Source organism: Carassius auratus, chromosome 5, assembly GCF_003368295.1.
Source record: "Carassius auratus strain Wakin chromosome 5, ASM336829v1, whole genome shotgun sequence".
Lineage (NCBI taxonomy): Eukaryota > Metazoa > Chordata > Actinopteri > Cypriniformes > Cyprinidae > Carassius > Carassius auratus.
Genome location: NC_039247.1, coordinates 4,186,343 through 4,206,473, shown reverse-complemented (window position 1 = coordinate 4,206,473; position 20,131 = coordinate 4,186,343). Strand labels below are relative to the sequence as shown.

Sequence of the window (20,131 nt, the reverse complement as noted above, 5' to 3'; positions counted from 1 at the left end):
GACAAATTCTACAGTTTCTAATATTCTGCATGTTGCTCAGGAGCAAAATATATTTTGTCCAGCGGGGGAAAAAAAAAAATATTTTTTTTTTACTCAGTCGTTTAAAAATAACACATTTCAGAGCTGTAACAACAGTACCTTGATACCGTGATATTTTTGCTTAAGGTTATCAGACCGTCAAAATCTCATACCGGCTCATGCCTAGTCGTGAGTTTCTGATCAATGTCAGCAGAATCAAATTTTTAGAGTTAAATACCATGCATGCCAAAGAGCTGTCTGATCTCGGTCTGCATCTCACCCACAGCGGAGGCGCCACACTCGGTGTGAGAGAAAGCAAAAGAGGGGTAAGCACAGAGCTATCTGGGATAGGCTAACAGCTATGCCACACAAGCCATGCCCACCATCGTACTGGCTAACATACGCTCTTTGGACAATAAACTGGACTATAACCGACTACTATGCTCAACTCAGAGGACTGTAAGAGACTGTTGTATTTTTTTGTTCACGGAAACATGGCTCAGCAACGTTCCAGACTGTGCTATTCAGCTCGATCAGCTGACATGTTATCGAACGGACAGAGTTTGCGGCGGCGTGCTTTGTGTTTACATCAATGCTGCATGGTGCCACGATGCTGTTGTGGTCTGCAAACACTGCTCACCCCTTGTGGAGTTTATGATTATTAAGTGCCAGCCGTTTTATCTACCGAGGGAATACAGTGTTTCCCACAGGATTTTGTGAGACTTGTGGCGGCAGATGACATCACATTAATAAGAATATTTATGATGTCATGACATTGAGTTAGCGTTCAGTACAGATGTGTTCTACTCTCTGGACTTTGACATACTGTATACAACTGATTTTTTTTTTTTGCCTCATGCAGTGCACTGCCTGTGTCTGAGTAACAAGCTGGGCACATTAACAGATGATCTATGTTCATGTTTATAAGCCCAGACAGTCAGTAAGCGACAGGTGCTTGGAAACGCCATTTTATACTCATTTACTGACGAGTCTGTTGAGGTACAGCCAGCTGAAAGCGATGCTCCTCTGCTGCTCACTGCACAGAACAGATGCAGAGACAGACGACACTGCGCTGGGGAAGTCAGACCTCGCGCTCGCGAGGCAGCAATGGCGAAATCTTCCAACTGAATGGAACCATAGCTATTTATTACAAATAGTCTCTAGGTTTTTCAGTATGTACCTTTTATGGAAAAAAAAGTTGTTAAAAGGGTCTAAAAGCTGCAAAGTCGCGCTAGTGTATGAGACGCAGGAGTTGATGGCAGGGGGTGGTGGTTATTTGTGGTGGTCAACGTGGATATTGTGGCGGGCTGCCACAAATAAATAAATGTATGGGGAATCCTGGAATACACAGCCATATTGCTCGTTGCTGTATACATCCCTCCCAGCTACAGCAACAGGAGCGAGGCACTAAATGAACTGTACCAGCACATCAGTGAGCAGCAGACAGCCCACCCTGATGCTTTTCTCATCTTGGCTGGGGATTTCAACTACACAGACTTAAAGAGTGTATTCCCAAAAATATACCAACACATTGACTTTCCAACACAGGGGAAACAAGGTTCTACAAGTCCCCACTGTAGACAACATTACTGGACATGTACTGAGAGACTGTCCAGTGAAACTCACTTATGTCTTCACAGACATTTTCAACATTTTGCTTAGGCTTGTGTCCCCACATGCCTCATGGCTCCCACCATCATTCCAGTCCCGAAGAAGCCCTCTCCATCCAGCTTCAATGACTATCATCCAATTGTACTTACCTCTATTCTCATTAAGTGCTTTGAACGGACCACGGAGTCATGGACCACATCAAGTCTGCAGTTTACAGTAAGAACGATTCTCATCCAATACTTCTTAGTGCCTATCAGACTTCAAGAGCAAGGAGGGGGTGCGAGTGGCCATGTTACTCTTCTGATCCTGCCTTTTATCCAAAAAAAATCAAATCAAGACAGAACAGGCCTCTCAGAGGTATGAGAGGAAGATTTGGGATGCTGTGAATAAACTTCCTTAAGGCAGTGGACTGCACCTTCGTCTCCCTGAACTTCTCAACCACCTTCTCAATGGAAGTGCCAAGAAGTCCGGAAGGTGAAAGTTGAGCGTCAAGAAGAAAGGGTTTCTCCTTCCTCCCAATGTCCACAAGATTTTACCACAAATGCCTTTCCGTAGCCACCAATGCTGCCCTCACATGAGTAATGGCAGCAGCAGTCTGTTTAGTGGTGCAAAGAGCCAAGTCTGTGGTGCACAGTTCCTCGACTGCCTCAGGGAACAAAAACCTTGCACTCATCTAGATCTCTAAGAAAATCTGCTTGGTAAGTTTGAAAAACAGCCATAGTGTGCAAGTCTCCACCAGTTTGACCTGCCACCACATATGCCCTGCCATTCAGACGTGAGGTGGTCTGAAACCGTCTGGATGCAAGAGGAGGAGTCTTTAAAGAAGATGACTCACCCTGGGAGAGATAGCTCCTCTACAGTACAGTGTGCATCTCCGCATATCTGTGCTTAGCCACAACCTTTACATTAGAATAGTCTGCATGCAGAAAAAGATGTAGCCGAGCCGAATATGGCCTGTCCCACAATCTCACTAACTTTATGTGGAGGTTGGGAAGAAAGGGGATACTTTTGGGGATGGGGAGGTCATGACCGGACAGAAAGCGCTCGTCCCAACTGACTGCTTCTTTTTTGCATGACCAGACTAAGGCTACATCCACATGAAGGCAGAGCTTTCCCTATCCAATCTTTTTTCCCCTCATCTCAAGAAATATCTGCATCCACACAAAACCACAAAATGATGTAGTATGCATCCCAGACCAATATGTGGCGCTGCCACAGAGATACAGTAAAAACAGAGAGGTTGGACTTGCACTATGCGCATAAACCTTGCATGCGGTATACAAACGACATGGATTAATACATTTATTAATCTGTGTTAATGTTAGTTCATAAAAAGACAATCGTTCAGTGTTTGTTCATGTTTTTGTTGCTGTTACATGACATAGTGGTGTCTGACTAAGGGTGAGACGTAGGCTAACGATGTCATCGTTTCAGAAAATATACTAGATTCGCTATCCATACAAAAATGCAAGAAGGCGTTTTTAAATTTATCCACTCTGGGACCCATTTTCAAAACATATCGGTTTCACTTTCCCAAAATTCTGTATCCGTGTGGACAAAATGCCTATACAATACAAAATGTATGCGTATACAGCGAAATGCAACTCCGTGTGGACGGGGCCGAAATCAAACCTCTTCGAAGCACACACCATTACCTCTAACATTTTCCCTGTATGAACCCAAGATCTGAGTCTACACTGTGCCTCAGCAGCAGCGGGACCTGAACGCAGAAACTTGTGCCTCATCTGGAGAGAAGAGGGATAAACACAAACTGAGCTTTTTCATTGAGAATTTCTTACAATGAGCACATTCAGAGCAACAAAAGCACATGCTCCCTACCAAGACTTATAACACATAGATTGTGTGTCCTTTGTTGTCAAAAACCTCGGACATGGAGGCACACACTTTCTAAAATGCTTGCTTGCCTTATTTTTCTCCATAACACCTTCACATGCACTGTCAAACAAACGGCTTCTGAATACAACAAAAGATGGTGTCATGTTCGGCAGGCACAGTCTTATACTTCTGGCTGCCCGCCTGTGACATCACAGGCCACGTAGGCCAGTTTGACTGGAGTTTTGTCACATGTGCTTCAGACACTGGTCCTGCTGTCGGCAGTCCCGAAAGAGGAAGAAGTGCAGGTTTCCGAGAAGGTGAAACATTTCAATATAAAGCATTCTTTTGCTGTTCTTGAAAAAAAGCTATTTGTAGAGTTTTCCACCATCTTTGAAGTGGTTGAAAACAGCATGTGCTGTTGAAAAAAATACACTTATTCAAATGCAAATTTTATTTGAGAAGATCAAACATATGAAAATATGAAGCACTCTATAACCATGATTTAAAATCCCCAAACTTTAAAGCGAGACAGGTTATCTCCTTGCCACAGTGTATACATTCAGGTGTTCCTGGTGTCTTTTATGGGGTCCTCTTCCTTCCAATCCACCAAATTCAGATTCCACCTGGTGAAAGAAATTGATTCAGCATTAGATTCCTTACACAATAATTCCACTGATAGCTTCGAAGTGTTCATGATAATGCAGGGCCTAAGCAGTGCATCAGTATGTAAAACCGGAAATACGCCAGCTCAAATGTTATCTTAAACATGCTAATCTCTAGGTGAATTCATGCTCGGTTTTCTGGGGGGGGTTGAGATGTTATGATGAAGCATTCAACCGCCACTAAACAATGCAAGATCAAACAATGATTAAATCAGATCAAGCTAAACCCCTGAAATAAACATAAACAGCTTTCCTTCATCACTACAACTGAAGAATCCTAAATCATGTACATACTGTACACAGTTGTTTTAACATTCTTTCTTATACAAATAAAATAAACATCTCAAATGTGGAAAGCCTTATGGTATATTGTCAATATAAGTCTCAATATAGTGACATTTTAAATATAAACCCTCTGTCTTTCTGGGAAGACACTTCTGTTTAATGTTTTTTATTAGTCCTGACAGTGCTTTCACAATGCAGGTTTGTCATCCTTTGGAGTGTGACAGTAGTCAAAAACTCTTTTTGATCTTTTGCTTGCACACTTTTCCTCTCATAACTTTCGCAACAAGCTTAAGCCTCTATTTTGATTTTGAAAATCATGGTGCAGTTTTTTTTTCCAAAGCAGAAAGTTAAGTACAGCAGTACTGGCAATGTAAACAGCACTGAAGCCCTCAGTGAAATGTCAGTTATCAATGTTGACAGCCTTTTAACTATCTAACCTTGTCCATTCTCCTGAGTGTGTCAGTTTTCGGTCTAACTCACAAAACGACCCTCTCCACGCTGTTCCTTCTGACAGCTGAAGTGATGGTGGCCATTAGGGGTGTTTTCGTTACCTGTGTGCCTTCAAGGTCAACTGAAACTGATGGAAAGATTTTAAAGCTGTAGAGCAAACCTACAAGCTAAATAAAAGGCATAACCGGACACATCTTTGTGAAATTCACATGGGGGGGGGGGTGGGGGGGTCATTTCTAACAACATGATTTTGTGCAGCAGTAGTAACTACACACTGCCTCTTATTTCTTTTTCCATTTTTTGACAGGTGACAAAACCATCTTTAAGGTGCAGTTCCACCACCTACTATGCTGGTTATTGATACTGCATTATTTACAGTATTGTCATATGTCTACTATTTACACAATTTCTATATATATATATATTAATTTTGAACTCAATTCTACTTGCCCTTTCTCTTTCTGCTCTCCTCCTGTTTGCTTTGGTGTGGCTGGTTAAGTGAATGACCACCGCATGATGGCCAGTTCTTTAACGGCTGGTCTACGTGGTAATACAGTAGCCTACATTGGACAGGACATCAAAAAGCCCACCTATCATTCATAGACCTCAAATATAGCTTTTCATCTAAAAGATGTATGTAATAACAACTTTTAATGGCCGCTCAATCTAATGTTACCCTACAGAAATGTGCATTATTGAAGTGTGTGTGGAAACTGAACAGCAGCATGCTCACAGTAGGACAGATGGAGGCACCGGTGCTGTCACCTGCTCTGAAAATACTCCATAATTTTTGGACATACAGATAAAAGTAATAAATCTATCAAATCCATATATGTTTATTTGTGTGCACTCACAATAACAAGAAAACGTTGTGCTTCTTTAAAATAAAGCAAACAAGATGTGGTTTCTGCCGTCTCGGTCATGTGGACTTGGGCGAGAAACTTGAAAAATAAATCTATAGATAGTGAAATGTCTACGTTCAAAAACAAAACAAAACTATAAAATAAAAAACGTGTGCGTTAGCATGGATGATTTACATGAAATTTAATGTGTGTGCAATTTTTATTTAACTAAAGTGAGCATGCTGTGATCTGTACCGTTTTTTTTTTTATTTTATTTTTTTTTATTTTTTTACTGTAACTGACAGATTCCGGCCAAAAAAAAAAAAAAAAAAAAAAAATACAACACGGGAGTGGGAGGGAACGGAAGTCATTCTTCCGGGATTGAAACTGGACGAGATTTTCTCCCAGTTTTTTTCATGGGATTGGGACAGGATGGGATTTTATTTTTGTATTTTTTTGGGGAGTTGGACGGGAGAGATTTGAAAATCCACTCCTGTGTCATGGCAAATGGCAAAAACACAACAAAATACTAAAACTTTATCAAAAAAAAAAAAAAAAAAAAAAAAAAAAAAAAAAATTTAATATTAAAATATTAATATGAATAAAAAATAAAAGCTGCAGAGATTAACTACAAATCCTGTACTATTGTAGTGTTTGCATGTGTTTGTGTATGTGTGTGTGCGTGTGTGCCTGTGTCAAGTGTGTAATGTGAAACAAAGGCTCATAATTAAGCAGAAATGGCACTTGCTTTTCTGCTAATCAGCTTCTAATGCGTTTCAGGCTTGCTAATGCAGCAATGGCTGGATGAACTGCCTCCTGATATCAGACCAAACAGCCTTTTCCACCCTTAGAGAGCGAATAAGCAGCCCGCTCCCCTGTGAGCACATCCGTACAGTCTGCCTGGCTCTCTGTCTGTGTTTTGAACCATCTAAATGGTTTCCTCTCAGTGCTCATATTGAATCACTGACTGGCTGGATAAAGCCAAAGCTACAACAGTCTGTAATTCATCGACTGTCATGGACAGCACTCCCCTGTGTCTATGAAATATTATTATCCTGCTGTAGTGATGTGCCTCAAGAAGGAAATCTCATTGCCGTTGCCACCGTGCCTTACCCTGCTCCCGTCATGTGTATTTGTCATGGATATCCAGTATAGTTCCTCCCACGCATTCATTGCTGCCTGTCAGATGCATGTCATTCTGACAGTCTGTGATGTTTTGAGGTGTACATGTACAGTATAAAGAGCTATTTAGTGTACACACACCTCATGAAGGAAATAGCATTACATGTTCTTCCTCCACTGTGCTAATGCTTATGAGACAATCTCTTTAAGCATTTTAAGCTTAATATAGTGAGCTAAAATTAGTCTCTAATATTTAAATAAGGTCGGTATCAGAAAATCTGCCTTTGAAAATATTATAGAGGTCAGCTGTTCCATTCCATGGGCCTTATTAATGTTTAAATGTTTCAGAATGGGGATTTTGAAGCATCTAAGGGATTTCTTTGGGCGGGTTCAAAGGATTAAAAGTGATGGAAGGACATTACTTGGTGTGGCTAAATAAGATGGCAGTGTTAACAGTGTCTTTTCAATCTTTAAAATCAATAAATCCCCTTCGTTCAGGGGGGCGGAAATTTAACCTTTTTCAATTAGCTTGAAAAATGCCTTTAACTCGTTCATCTCACCGCTTCCCCTTAATTTAAATCAGGGATATTGGTGGTTAGGTTAAAGCGTTTCACGCCCACTTTTGATTGAATCTTCTTAGTCGTCTTGATGGAACGAGAGTGGTGTGTCATTGCTGCAATCAAGATAATAACAGTAGTGCTCCATGCTTTAGTAAACAGTGAAAATGTGTGATATAAATGTCTGTTGTCGGTTTATGGTCTTCCCTGTTGATGATTGCACTTGAATTGGAATCAAGACTCTCAGTAGTAGATGCAGTGTGGGATCTATTTTAAGCTTCAAATCCTTTCTTGCACTCCCCTAGATGTTATTGCCTTTAAAAGACGATTTTGAGGTGACACCTCGGTGCTTTTGAAACAGCACACATGTCCTGCTCAGTCAGGACATGCCGTCCATTCTCTGATCTTCTGCTTTGTTGTTGCATAAGTGTTGCTACTAAAAGTACTAAAGTTGCCTGTCATCTATCTATCTGAGCATGCAGCTTTCTATCTCTCTCTCCTTTTGCTATCTTTTAAATATCTTTCTCTTTAACCTCTATTTTTCCAAATGCCTTTTCTGTTCTTAAGAATTTAGATATTTTGGGTGAAAGTAAAGGTTCATTGGCGCTGTTCAAAGGTTCTTCTACCTAAATTAGAACACCCATTACTCATTAAGAGAATAGAGACAACCCATTTAGACCATGCACCCAGGCACACCAACAGTTTTTCCATCTTTAAAATAGTAAAAGTGGATTTGGACATGCCCTGAGTGCACCTGCGCCGTGCACTTTACACTTTGCGTTTAGATCGTTAAAATAGGGCCCTAATTATTGATTATTAAAGAAGTAATTCTTTGCAAAATACTATGACCATAAAACACTTTTACCATAGTGTATGATTTGTAAACAAATACATTTTGAGGTTTGCATCACATAACCAGCTTCATTTGTACAGTATGGCTTGCTAACATAGTAAACATGCTTTGTCACTCAACTGGTACAGGGTTGCACTTCAGTATCAGTCCCGTGAAACACAAATCATGCTACAAGAGCTAATAGATTTATAGAAGCAAGCTGGAATGGAAAATTGAATGGTTGCTTCAGCAAATAAATTTTTATCTCACGTTTGCTTTAGTTTACATTGGTATCGCTTAGGTTTAGGGTATGATTTAGTTTATGTAGTACATTATTTTCAAACATTATAGAACACTAACCTTTTATTTGGATGTTACATTTCCGAACAGCAGCAAGACAACTAACATTATAAAAAATTGCTAGATTCAAGTTCATCAGTTTGTAAGGTCCATGGAAGGTCCAAGAAAGGTATCCAGTGCTGGCTGAAGTTGAAATTGTTATTCAATTTAAATTCAAATATATTTGAATCCATTTTATTATCTAAACTCCATTTTAGTATGACCTGGAATTTAGGTTGAAAGACAAATTGGTTGATTGTCTGTCTCTAATTATTATTATTATTATTATTATTATTATTATTATTATTATGACATTTGATTATTCTAGTTAACTCTTTACTTTATATTTACTCATTCATTAGGATTCTATGTCACTCAGAGTGTATAATGCCGGCCGATGTACATATACCCCATGATCACAAACTCTCCAGTCTGATCATGGTTAGCACTGTGAAATATGATATTCCAATCATGTTTTACCTAGCCCCCTATAACTAATCTAATTATATACTTTAACAACTTGAATATAGTGAGACAATAACCAGAGGTTATGGCTAGTATTATGAAATATGCCCGAACCATGCTAATAATTCAATAATATTTTGTCTAGCTCCCCATCGGTAATGCAGTTGTATAACATCTTAACTAAAGTTATGCAGTTAGTCAGGAATCTATAATCTCACTTGATGTGCCCTATGCTCCATCTAGTCTGAGATTTAGTATGTACTAACCCTGGAGTCAGATTTCAGTAACAAACGCCTTCACTTAATCTACTTGAGAAAATACTTTCAGAGTAAGGCAGAATAGAATCAAATATAACAATTTATTAACAGTCAGGTAAATATGTATTATGCCATTTACATAGCCAATTCAAAGATAACAAATCAATACAAGACATCAGATTCTCAAAGATTCATTTAAGACTTAGATGCACACCTGGCTTTTAGAAAAATACAGAGTGTGAAGTGTGTGAACATGGGTGAGGGGAAGGAAGGGGATGAGGAGGAACCAGTGCATATCTGAGAGAGGCGTTTCCTCGAAGATGCCTGTGTATGTTTGTATTGTCTGTTTCTCAAGAGATCAAGGAACTGTTGAATATGTGAGTGAGGCATTTCCTGCATTATCTCTCACAAAGAACTAAGAATAATAGTTCTCTGTCTCTAGAAATATTTTTATTTACAGCTGTCTATTTATTCCGTTCTAGAAACTTTCTGTCAGTTGTACTGTTACAAATCAGTCAGTCTTTGATTAACTCAACCCTGACCTTTGCTTACAGTGAATGACTGGTCATTCATCAAGCTTTTACTTTTGAATAATTGTCATTGTATAAACTATAAAATGTAAATAACAAATAGATTCTAAAAATTGTGTTCTCTCTTGTGTTTGCTTTTCCAGGGTCTCTTTTGATGCTGATCTGTCCCCTCGTCCAGTCCCTAAAGCAAAGAAAAAGAAGAAGAAGTCACAGAGGAAGAGGAGGAGACACAGGTCAGCCCACAAAACAAATTATCACATGTGACAACAATAATCTTTTATTCTGAGCAGTCAACAAAACTGAAAATGTCATGCAGTTCAGATAGATAGAACGATTTTATGCTGTATTTAATCAATGTGCATTAGTGAACAATAAACAGTGTGGTTGTGTCAAAGTATCCAAGCACATTATTAATGTAATGACAATAGCCATTGAACAGAACAACTATTCTCAGCTTGAAACGCTTTAAGCAAAGGCTTTTACATTTCTTTACATTTTAGGATCTCATGTACATCAGTCATTGAGTGGCACACTGAACAACTCTGGATATTGCATTCATAAGCTCAGCAGAAATGTGGGTGATTGGTTATAGTGATTAACGCTGCAAACCGTGCTCAAAAAGAAATCTGATGCAATGTAATAAAGCAAATCTACTATAAATGAAATGCCAATTAGCACTTTTCATTCATTTCTCTTCACACATTTCACATGACAGTAGATCTATCTTAGCGCTAAAATTATTTTGGTTCGTTTTTAACAAAAACCTACTTTTGAGAATTAAATAATGCAGTTCTGAGAATGAGAGAACATTGAAAACTTTGAGAGCAACATAAAGCAAGATTTTAAAAAATATTTGAATATTTAACATTTGTAGATGGTCTAAAGCAAAAGAATTGAACAAATTCGGAAAATATTTTAGTGCTCCTTGTATTTAAGTTTATATAATCTGTTTGAAAATTAAAACAAACATATTACACATTAATATATATTGATTAATGACAGGCATTAGGACTGCATGCGCTAGTAACTGTTTACTAGGGTGACCATATTTTAGTTTTCTAAAAAAAGAGGACAGTGTGGGTGGGCCGGGCAAGCGGAGCGGAGTAGGGCGGGGGTCTTTGGTGTGGTTGGTTGGTGGTTAAAGTAATGCTGATAGTGCCTAAAGTAACTAGCACAGTTTTATCATAGGTAGAATCCAAAATATTTCAATATAAGCATTTCAGTCAAATGTAATTTATGCAAAATTTCAACTTGATAGCCTCAACAGTAGCTGCAGGAGTCAGATTTTACTGATCACGGGTTGAGAGGAGAGATGGCTGACAGACCATGCTGGAGGATTTGCTGCTCAACAGATCCTAAACTCATTGACAAATAAAAAAAAAGATGACATGTCCGAGAAAAAGAGAGCGTATGTTAACCATATAGTTGACTCTTTCCCACACCGGGTGGGTCATTCTGTACTTGCATTCTCAGATTAAATGCTCAACAGTGAATCTAATGATCAAAAGTTTGCTTCAAGTATGACCACACTGCTGATATGATCTTATCGCTAGCACACCCTGAGCACATGCGAGTTACTCATCTTATTGGCTAGGCATATCAGCCAATTTTTCATATCGGGCCAAAGCTGATATTTGCATTTTAAGTTATCGGTTGATTTCAATATTGTTCCGATAATATCTTGCATCCCAATTTGAAACAGATTTAATAAAAAAAAAAAACATAAATCAAGTTCATATCAGTTCATATATAAATTCACATATCTTTTGAATAATATTCTTAATTAGTTAAAAATATATTCAATTATATTAAATATTTTGGAACACATTCCAAGATTTTCATATATGGACAAAATATTCCAAAATATATATGCAGAATATAAAATAAACATATATTTGATCTTCCAGATCGCCCTCCTGCAGTCCATCTCCTGTGAGAAAGAAGAAGAAAAAGAAGAGCTCAAAGAAAAGGAAGCAACATAGGTAGTGATTGATTTTTACATCAGATCATGTTTAGAGGTTTGCTTTGAGTACACTATGCTGGTGTGGTGAGATTATTTTGTCACAACTGCCTTTTGTCATCTCCTCTCTGCGTCCAGGTCTGCCTCAAGAAAGGGACGACACAGGTACATTTTATATTGATTTTTGTTTTGTTAAAACTATTTCCTAGAATAAAGTGCACAGTGCTTCTCACAAAGTATAGATAATACCTGATGATTATTGTTGTTATTATAGTGCTCTTAAGTCATTCTTAAGTCATTCTTAAGTCATTTATGGCTCCCAGAGAGTTTATTGCTTAGAGTTCCTCTTTCATAGCTCAGGAGATTGAATGGAAAGAGCTCAGTTATCTATTGTTAAAGTATCTACTTTGTCTCAGATGTTTCTCCAAAAGTCTTTTAAGAGATAAAAAAGCTAAATTATTCGCATACTGTAAGAATATAGGGAGCTATACTTACCATAAAGATTACACACAGAATTTGTTGAATCTTATTGTTTTCTAGCAGAAACAGCAAAGAGATCTCATCTGTGAATTTAGTTTCCTATGGAACCATTCATTTAAACCTAATCAACAGTTTTACTCCTATTTTTCCAGTGGCTCGAGTCCCAGACGAAAAAGAAAGGAGGACAAAAATTATAAAAAGAGGTTGGTGATTTCATAATGTGCCTTAATCATTTAGAACCCATCAGCTTACACTTCAGTTGAAAGTATTCAAGCACTGACATATTATTAAGTTATATTCAAGTTCCTCAGTGGTTTATCCTTTAGTGTCAAAAGCTTAATGCATTCTACAGTGTAATGCACCTTCATGAACTCTCATGCACAAGAGTCACATATTCTAGATTAGATTATGGTGTATTGACAGCCACACTGTAGTGCACCTCAGCTCCTCTCAAAGAGTGCTGTTATTGGCTGCTATTGTTGTGTGGTCTCTCAAACTGAAGGAGAGCCAGTGCAGTATGAGAGCAGCTCCTCACTGAAGCAGGAAAGCACCCAGAGAGAGAAACACCAACCAATTTCATGGCTCTAGTCTGCTACACACACAGCCAGAGAAGAAGTGCCTCGCTGGGCTTCTGATCCTCAAAATGTTCAGGTTTTGTGAGTGTGTAAATCAGTAGATCTCAAGTGTTTTTGCTTCACAGTCCAACACTCTAAATTCTTTGTCCTTTGCGAATTAATTGCACTGAAAATGTTTACATAAGCTTTAATTTAAATTTTATGATACAGATGCTAAAGATGATTTAGGAAATAGTCAGAACATGAGAATGTTAATTGCACAAATGGGTTATTCTATCTGATATAGATGTTTTTTTCTTCTTCTGATGTGTTCTATTATAAATTGATTTGGTGCTCAAGAAACATTTTTTTTTCTATCTGTGTAACTTATTTATTTATGTATTTATTTTGGTTTTTGGAAACCGTCATAACTGTAACAACTGTAATTGAAATAGCTCAGCAATCTTATGTGAATCTCCACTCAATAACTGAAAGTGTGACTAAACTGTCTCCATTTCAGACTCAATTAACACTGTTTTACATGTGCAACATTTAATTATAACACTTCAGAGACATTCACACAAAAAAGCCCTAACTCTTGCTAGGGTGTTTGGTGTTTTTTTTTTTTTTTTTTTTTTTTTATTGTCTTATGGCATTGTAATTTCTCTTTTGGCTCACTGCTTACTAGGGTTGGGCCGATGCCATTATCTATCCCAGCACAAAATAGCATAAAATGTGGGTGAGACAGTTAATTATTTGCATGTATGTCTCTGTTGGTTACCCTTCAGGGCAAGGAGCCACTCTCATCGCAGACACCGGCGCTGGAAAGCAGAAATTAGGAGTTCTTCCACTATGGAAAACAGGTACAGTTGTGACCTTACAACTGAATAATTGGGAGAAGGCCACATTGAAATGTAAGATTCAGTGGAACTCCATGGCTGAGTCTAAAACGAAAGGCAGCTGCTGTCCTGGCCAGTCTATCAGTGGCACTATTACATCACATCTTAAGGTCTAAAACCAATTAAAGTAAGAATAGAATACAACAAAATCCTAAATTGACATGAACATTCATTTACAAACACACATTACCATATTCATATCAAATTAAATTCCTTTTATTGTCACATCACCACAGCACATGTGCCTTAGTGATTGAAATTCTTGGGAGCATTCTCCAGACAGTGCAGAAACAATTTACATATAAACATACAGATTTCAGCAGATGACAATGTGCAATATACACATACCTATAGTCAGTACACACAGTGTACTATTAGACATACTTATAGTTAGCACTACACATTATACACAGTATGTACATACTTACAGTTAGCAATACACATTATACACAGTATGTACACATTCTATATTATGTAGACATATATACACATATAAAAGCGAAGGTGCAAACAGATTATACATGAACTGGATACACAAAATGCCATGGATGTGCATTGGATGGTATCCAGTGGTAGCAGATAGATTATTGTATTAAATGCAGTGTGTATGTATTGTCCAGTAATGAACTGTTGGAGTTAAAGTGCAATGTATGACATACTGTATTGTGAGAGTATGCTGTAGGGTGTATTAGTTCTGACTGTTCATTATTCTGAAGGAAAAAGCTATCACTCAGTTGGCTAGTGCAGGATCGGATGCTGTGGAGACGTTATTCCAGGGCAGCCGAGAGAGCAGTCTGTGGGATGGGTGGTTGGAGTCACTGATGCTTCTCCGAGCTTTCCTTATACACCGCCAGGTGTAGTTGTCCTGGAGGAAGGGACACTCACCTCCAACAATTTAGTGGGCAGTTTGCATGACCCTTTGCAGTTGCCAACAGTGCAGTTTCCGAACCAGGCAGTGATGCAGCCAGTCAGGATGCTCTCCACAGTGCAGGTGTAGAATGTTCTAACGATGCTGGGGCTCCAAACTCCAAACTATTCTCAAACTGACAAGCTGTCTCAGGAAGAAGAGGCGTTGATGTGCCTTCTTCAGCACTGCATCAGTGTGCTGACCATGTGAGATCCTCATTGATATGAACAGCAAGGAATTTAAAGCTGCTCCCCAAGAGTCTTGTTGAAGTTGATGGGTGTGTGTTCTCTGCTCTGTCTCCTGAAATCCACCACTAGCTCCTTGGTCTTGTCAATTTTGAGTGAGTTTTCCTGACACCATTTAGTCAGGGTGCTCACCCCCTCTCTGTAGGCCGTCACATCATTGTCATTGATCAGGCCATTGTGTCGTCAGTGAATTTGACAATGACGTTGGAGCTGTGTGTGCCTGCACAGTTGTGTGTACAGGAAATACAGGAGTGGGCTGAGGACACAGCCCTGAGGAGCACCAGTGTTGATGGTCAGAGGGGATTATTGTTGCTCATTCTGACCACCTGACTTCTGCCTGTCAGGAAGACCAGGATCCATCTGCACAGAGATCTGTTTAGTCCCAGAGTCTGGAGTTTCGCAACAATGTGGCAGGCACTATGGTGTTAAATGCTGAGCTGTAGTCCACAAACAGCATTCTCACATAGTTATTCTAATTTTCCAGGTGGGAGAGTGCAGTATGTAGGGTGAAAGCAATAGCATCATCTGTAGAACGGTTGCTACAATATGACAATTGTAGCGCATCCAGTGAGGCAGGCAGCACAGAGCAGATGAATTCTCTCAAAAAACTTGCTGAAGATGGGTGTAAGAGCAACAGGCCTACAGTCGTTCAAGCATGTGATTTTATTTTTCTATGGGATGGGCACAATTGTTGATTTTTTGTAAGATGAGGGCACCACAGACAGAGAGAGGGAGAGGTTGAAAATATTTGTGAAAACATCGGCCAGTTGGATTGTGCATGCTCGGAGCACATGAGCCTGGGATGCTATCAGGACCCGCAGCCTTGCGCATATTCCCCTGTCTGAAGAATTGGGTTACATTCACAACAGAGACGGAGAGTGCACTCACCTCTTCTGCAGCAGCCGCAGGAGTTATTGTGAGCCTTGAAATGAGCAAAAAAGTTATTAAGCTCATCCGGTAGAGAGTCTGCAATGTTCACAGTAGCTGGTTTATTCCCTTTAAAGTCTGATATGTTATAGATGCCCCGTTACATGCTTCTTGCATTGTTGGTGTTGAATTGTTCTTCAACTTTGTTTTTATATTGTCTTTTTGCTGCTTTGATGGAGTTCCTGAAATTATAACTTGCTAGTTTGCGATAGTCAGCGTTTTCTGTATTTAAAACAGATGTCCATGCTGACAAGGCTGCTTGAACATTGCTATTAATCCATGGTTTTTGGTTGTGGTATATTCGTATTACAACATATGTATGAAAACATTCTTATTCTAAAAGTTCTTCTTTTTTTTTTTTTTTTTTTTTTTGGAGAATGTTGGAGGTCAAAGAAATTCATGGCTTCATGCTGGCCAGTCAGGTTTTTCTCTTATCTGTGAGCACCCAGTGCCACTGTGGTGATGACTGATAAAGGTAGAGGTGACACAGAGGAAACTCTTTTATCTGCCTCTCACATCTGATGTCCAACATTTGGTGTGTAGATCAATGGAAATGGGAAAGGGAATTATATTTGAGATCTTGCCCCAGTTTCATCTCTTTGGAGTAGGTTGTAGGGTGATGAGGTTGATGTACTGTAGAGGTGTAGCACTGTAAGGAATAGCGATGAAATAAAGTTTCAGGTTTTCTTTGATAGTAAGAATCAGTGAAGATTGCCTGCAGAGCGTATCAATGTCAATCCTGCTGATTGACCATGTACAGAGATTATGACAAATGCTTAAACAAGTTAGGACATTGGAGTGCATGCTTCCTTATTGCACAAATGAGTATAGTTAATGAGATGTAAAATAAGACCATTTTGTACTGGTTCAAATTAGTATTTTTTAAAAATACATTTTGAATTAGATTAATGCCTCAGAGTAATCACAGACACAGTTTTTCATGTATTAAATTAGCTCCAAATGCTCTCCCAGGTGTCACCACTCTGATTACTTCATCAGTCTTTCATGAAAAAGCTGCTCTCATTCATTCAGCTTACAATTTCTGCCTTTTTCGGGAAAGTAGAAAAACTCAAATTGAATAATCTTAAGCTGGAGATGATTGCTTTTAAATCCCTAACTGATCTCTCCTTTATTTGGAATTTTACAGGGATATTCAAAGGACGAAATCATTATAGAAAGAGAGCACAGTGAAGCTTTACATGGTTTCTTGAGTTGAAAAGGCACAGACAGCCCACTCACTCATGCCATACAACAGGAACAATGGCCATCAGTTCCAATTCCAGTGAATCCTCATTCACTTCACAAAGACCCATTACTGATCATCCATGTCCTGAGCTGATATAATTGTCATGTCCTTTCATAGGAAACCATTTTATTCCAACTCAAGCCTGTGCAGATCAGAGTAATTAGACGATCATGGAAGACAATGAAATAAAAGTCTGCATGTTCCCAGTTGTTTAAGTAAATGGAAATTAGCTGGATCTCTTCAATTACTATTTCAGAAGAAATATAATATCAGTAGATGCAAAAGCTTTTGTTTAATAATTTATTTTGACAAAGTTCTTCATTTTACACTTTTTGCCACTTTCCTTGATGCTTCTCCCAGTGACAGTATCATTTTCCATATGTTAACTTGTGGAAGATTAACCTTTCCTCCTCACTGCCTATAAATCTAGAAATGGAAAATTGACTATTATACCTTAACTACTATACCTATTATACATTTACTGTTCTACATTATGAATTTTTTTTTTTTGTTTGTTTTTTTTTTTTTTGCTACTGTTGTAAAGTAAAGGTGCTGTGAGCATTATCTTGATAAATTAAAATGGTTCTTCTTACAGTGCTATGTACACTCACATGCTGTCATATCAGGTACACCTGTTTAATTGCTTGGTAACACAAATTGCTAATCAGCCAATCACATGGCAGCAACTCAATGCATTTAGGCATGTAGATGTGGTGAAGACAACTTGCTGAAGTTCCAACCGAGAATGGGAAGAAAGGGGATTTAAGTGTCTTTGAACGTGGAATGGTTGTTGGTGCCAGTCCTGCACGGGTCCATTTTTGGACACCCGTGCCCGCCTGTACCCACAAAGTTCAGCACCAGATCTGACCTGTCACCTGTGATAATATAAAAATTAAATCCGCACCTGCCTAGACCCGTTAATATTTGGCCCGTTACCCGATCCGCGCCCTCGATAAATCGCACACTCTGAAATCATTCCAATTAAAGTGCTTTATTTTTTTTATCTTGCACCTCTTTCAACATCACAACAGTGTCATTAATGTGCTAATGAAACGAAAGTGTGCTTTGTTTTTGCGCCATTCAAGTAGCCTACCATCGGCAGCTAAATAGACTATGGAGCCTGATAACTACATGTGAATAGAAAAAATTATATATATATATATATATATATATATATATATATATATATATATATATATATATATATATATATATATATATATATATATATATATATATATATATATATTTATATATATATATATATATATATATTTATATATATATATATAACCTGAGCCTGTCGTTCACAAACTATGCCTTTAATTTCCCTTAAGGTTAATGTGCAGAAAAAGGATATCGTCCACAGTCCCAGCTTTAAGTTGCATTCTCCATTCTTGAATTACAAATCCAGCTGTGGAAAAGCTTTTTTTTGACTACGCATGTGCAAGGGTTCACGACACTAACTTCATTTATGTCTCTGTCCAGAATGCTGGTGTTGTGCCAAGCACTTAAACAAATGCTCAATGTCATTTGTTTTATCAGTGTACAGTACAATATTTTGAATTATTATTATTTTTTTACTCTTCTATGTGGATTCCATCTGATCTTGCACACACCACAACTCGCTGTCGCAAATCGTCTCCGCTGTCGCAAAACCTCAACTTTGCGCATGCGTCAGTGGAACCAGACGATATGCTTAAATGTTGCCCGGCTTGACTGTTAAAAGCAGATGATTGGCTTTCCAGCGGGAGGGGCGGGACATGTGCATACAACCGCCATCTTTGCCGTTATGGGTTTTTCTTATATATTTGTATTTAGGATTGAGGAAGTGGCATGTCTCTTATAAATTGTCTCTGACTTTACGTGAATGGCCTCCACAGTCACCAGATCTCAATCCAATAGAGCACCTTTGGGTTGTGGTGGAATGGGAGATTCGCATTAGGGATGTGCAGCCGACAAATCTGTAGCAACTGCGTGATGCTATCATGTCAATATGGACCAAAATCTCTGGGGAATATATATAAGAATATATGCCTAATATATAACATGATATTTTAAAATATACTGCAATATATTTTTGTTTCATAAGGGAAGTTTCCAAATCCTTGTTGAGTCTATGCCACGAAGAATTAAGGCAGTTCTGAAGGCAAAAGGGAGTCCAACCCAGTACTAGCAAGGTGTACCTAATAAAGTGGCCAGTGAGTGTATATATAATGTGAATATGAATATTTTAATTCCTCCTGAAGGAGTGTTAACAATGATTTTATGTGCTTTTTTAATTATGTAGATCTGAAGATTGTGAAAAATCTGGTTTCCAAGACAGTGGCCATTCATCAGCTGTCCATGGAGTCAATGCATGCAGGTCGGCAATCAAGCTGACCAGTAAAATCTCCCCTAAGTGCTGCTGCCACTTTTCTGAAAGCACCGTAAGTGTTTCTTATGGCTACTTGATGTGCTTACAGTGCCAAACTCTTGGTCATTTTAAGGCCCTTGTGAAACCAATCACTTCTTTTTGCTTAATAGGCGTCGAGACCAAAAGCTATGTTGTTTTTGCTTGTCTGTTAACTAATGCATTTAAAAGTAGCTAATATAAAAACTGGATAATATTAAATTGCCATTTCATTTTTAATGGGATCAATAATCACCATTGTAGTACTGCCTTTGAGTGAGGTTATTTTTGTGGTTGGAATTTTTAACCATCATGAGATTTACATATTGCACACATGCTTGACACACAATTTAAATTTAAGTTAATTAACTTTTTAATGAGAGTGCTTTTGGAGTGTTTTCCGCTCTCAGTAATTACACTTGTTAAAAGTGACATGTAACCTACTGCCACACTCTAAATACATCCACTCCAACCAGAAATAGCACACATCATTCAATATATAAAAGTTCACCATCACTTAAGAACGTGGTCCTAAAGAGTAGTCATATAATATCATAATTTAATAATTTAATGTTAATAATTAACATAAACCTATATGCTGCATCATGGATTTTTGAACATTACTTTCAGAAAGTTTTAAATAGACTTTTGTATAATGGATTTGAAGCCTTTGGTGATCATTTGAATGCATGGCAGATAAATCACTTTTCCTGAC

The 20,131-nt window shown here is 38.3% G+C and overlaps 1 protein-coding gene across 2 annotated transcripts in view; it reads left to right on the top strand.

Moving 5' to 3' along the window:
* Nucleotides 1-20,131, top strand: part of srrm4 (serine/arginine repetitive matrix 4) — a 66,986-nt gene that overhangs the window by 41,084 nt on the left and 5,771 nt on the right. For both annotated transcript variants that reach the window (XM_026244863.1, XM_026244854.1), the window contains 6 exons: nt 9,950-10,039; nt 11,714-11,788; nt 11,905-11,931; nt 12,399-12,449; nt 13,589-13,663; nt 19,315-19,453. In XM_026244863.1, coding sequence (XP_026100648.1) covers nt 9,950-10,039; nt 11,714-11,788; nt 11,905-11,931; nt 12,399-12,449; nt 13,589-13,663; nt 19,315-19,453 — 457 coding nt within the window. The remainder of the gene's footprint in view (nt 1-9,949; nt 10,040-11,713; nt 11,789-11,904; nt 11,932-12,398; nt 12,450-13,588; nt 13,664-19,314; nt 19,454-20,131) is intronic.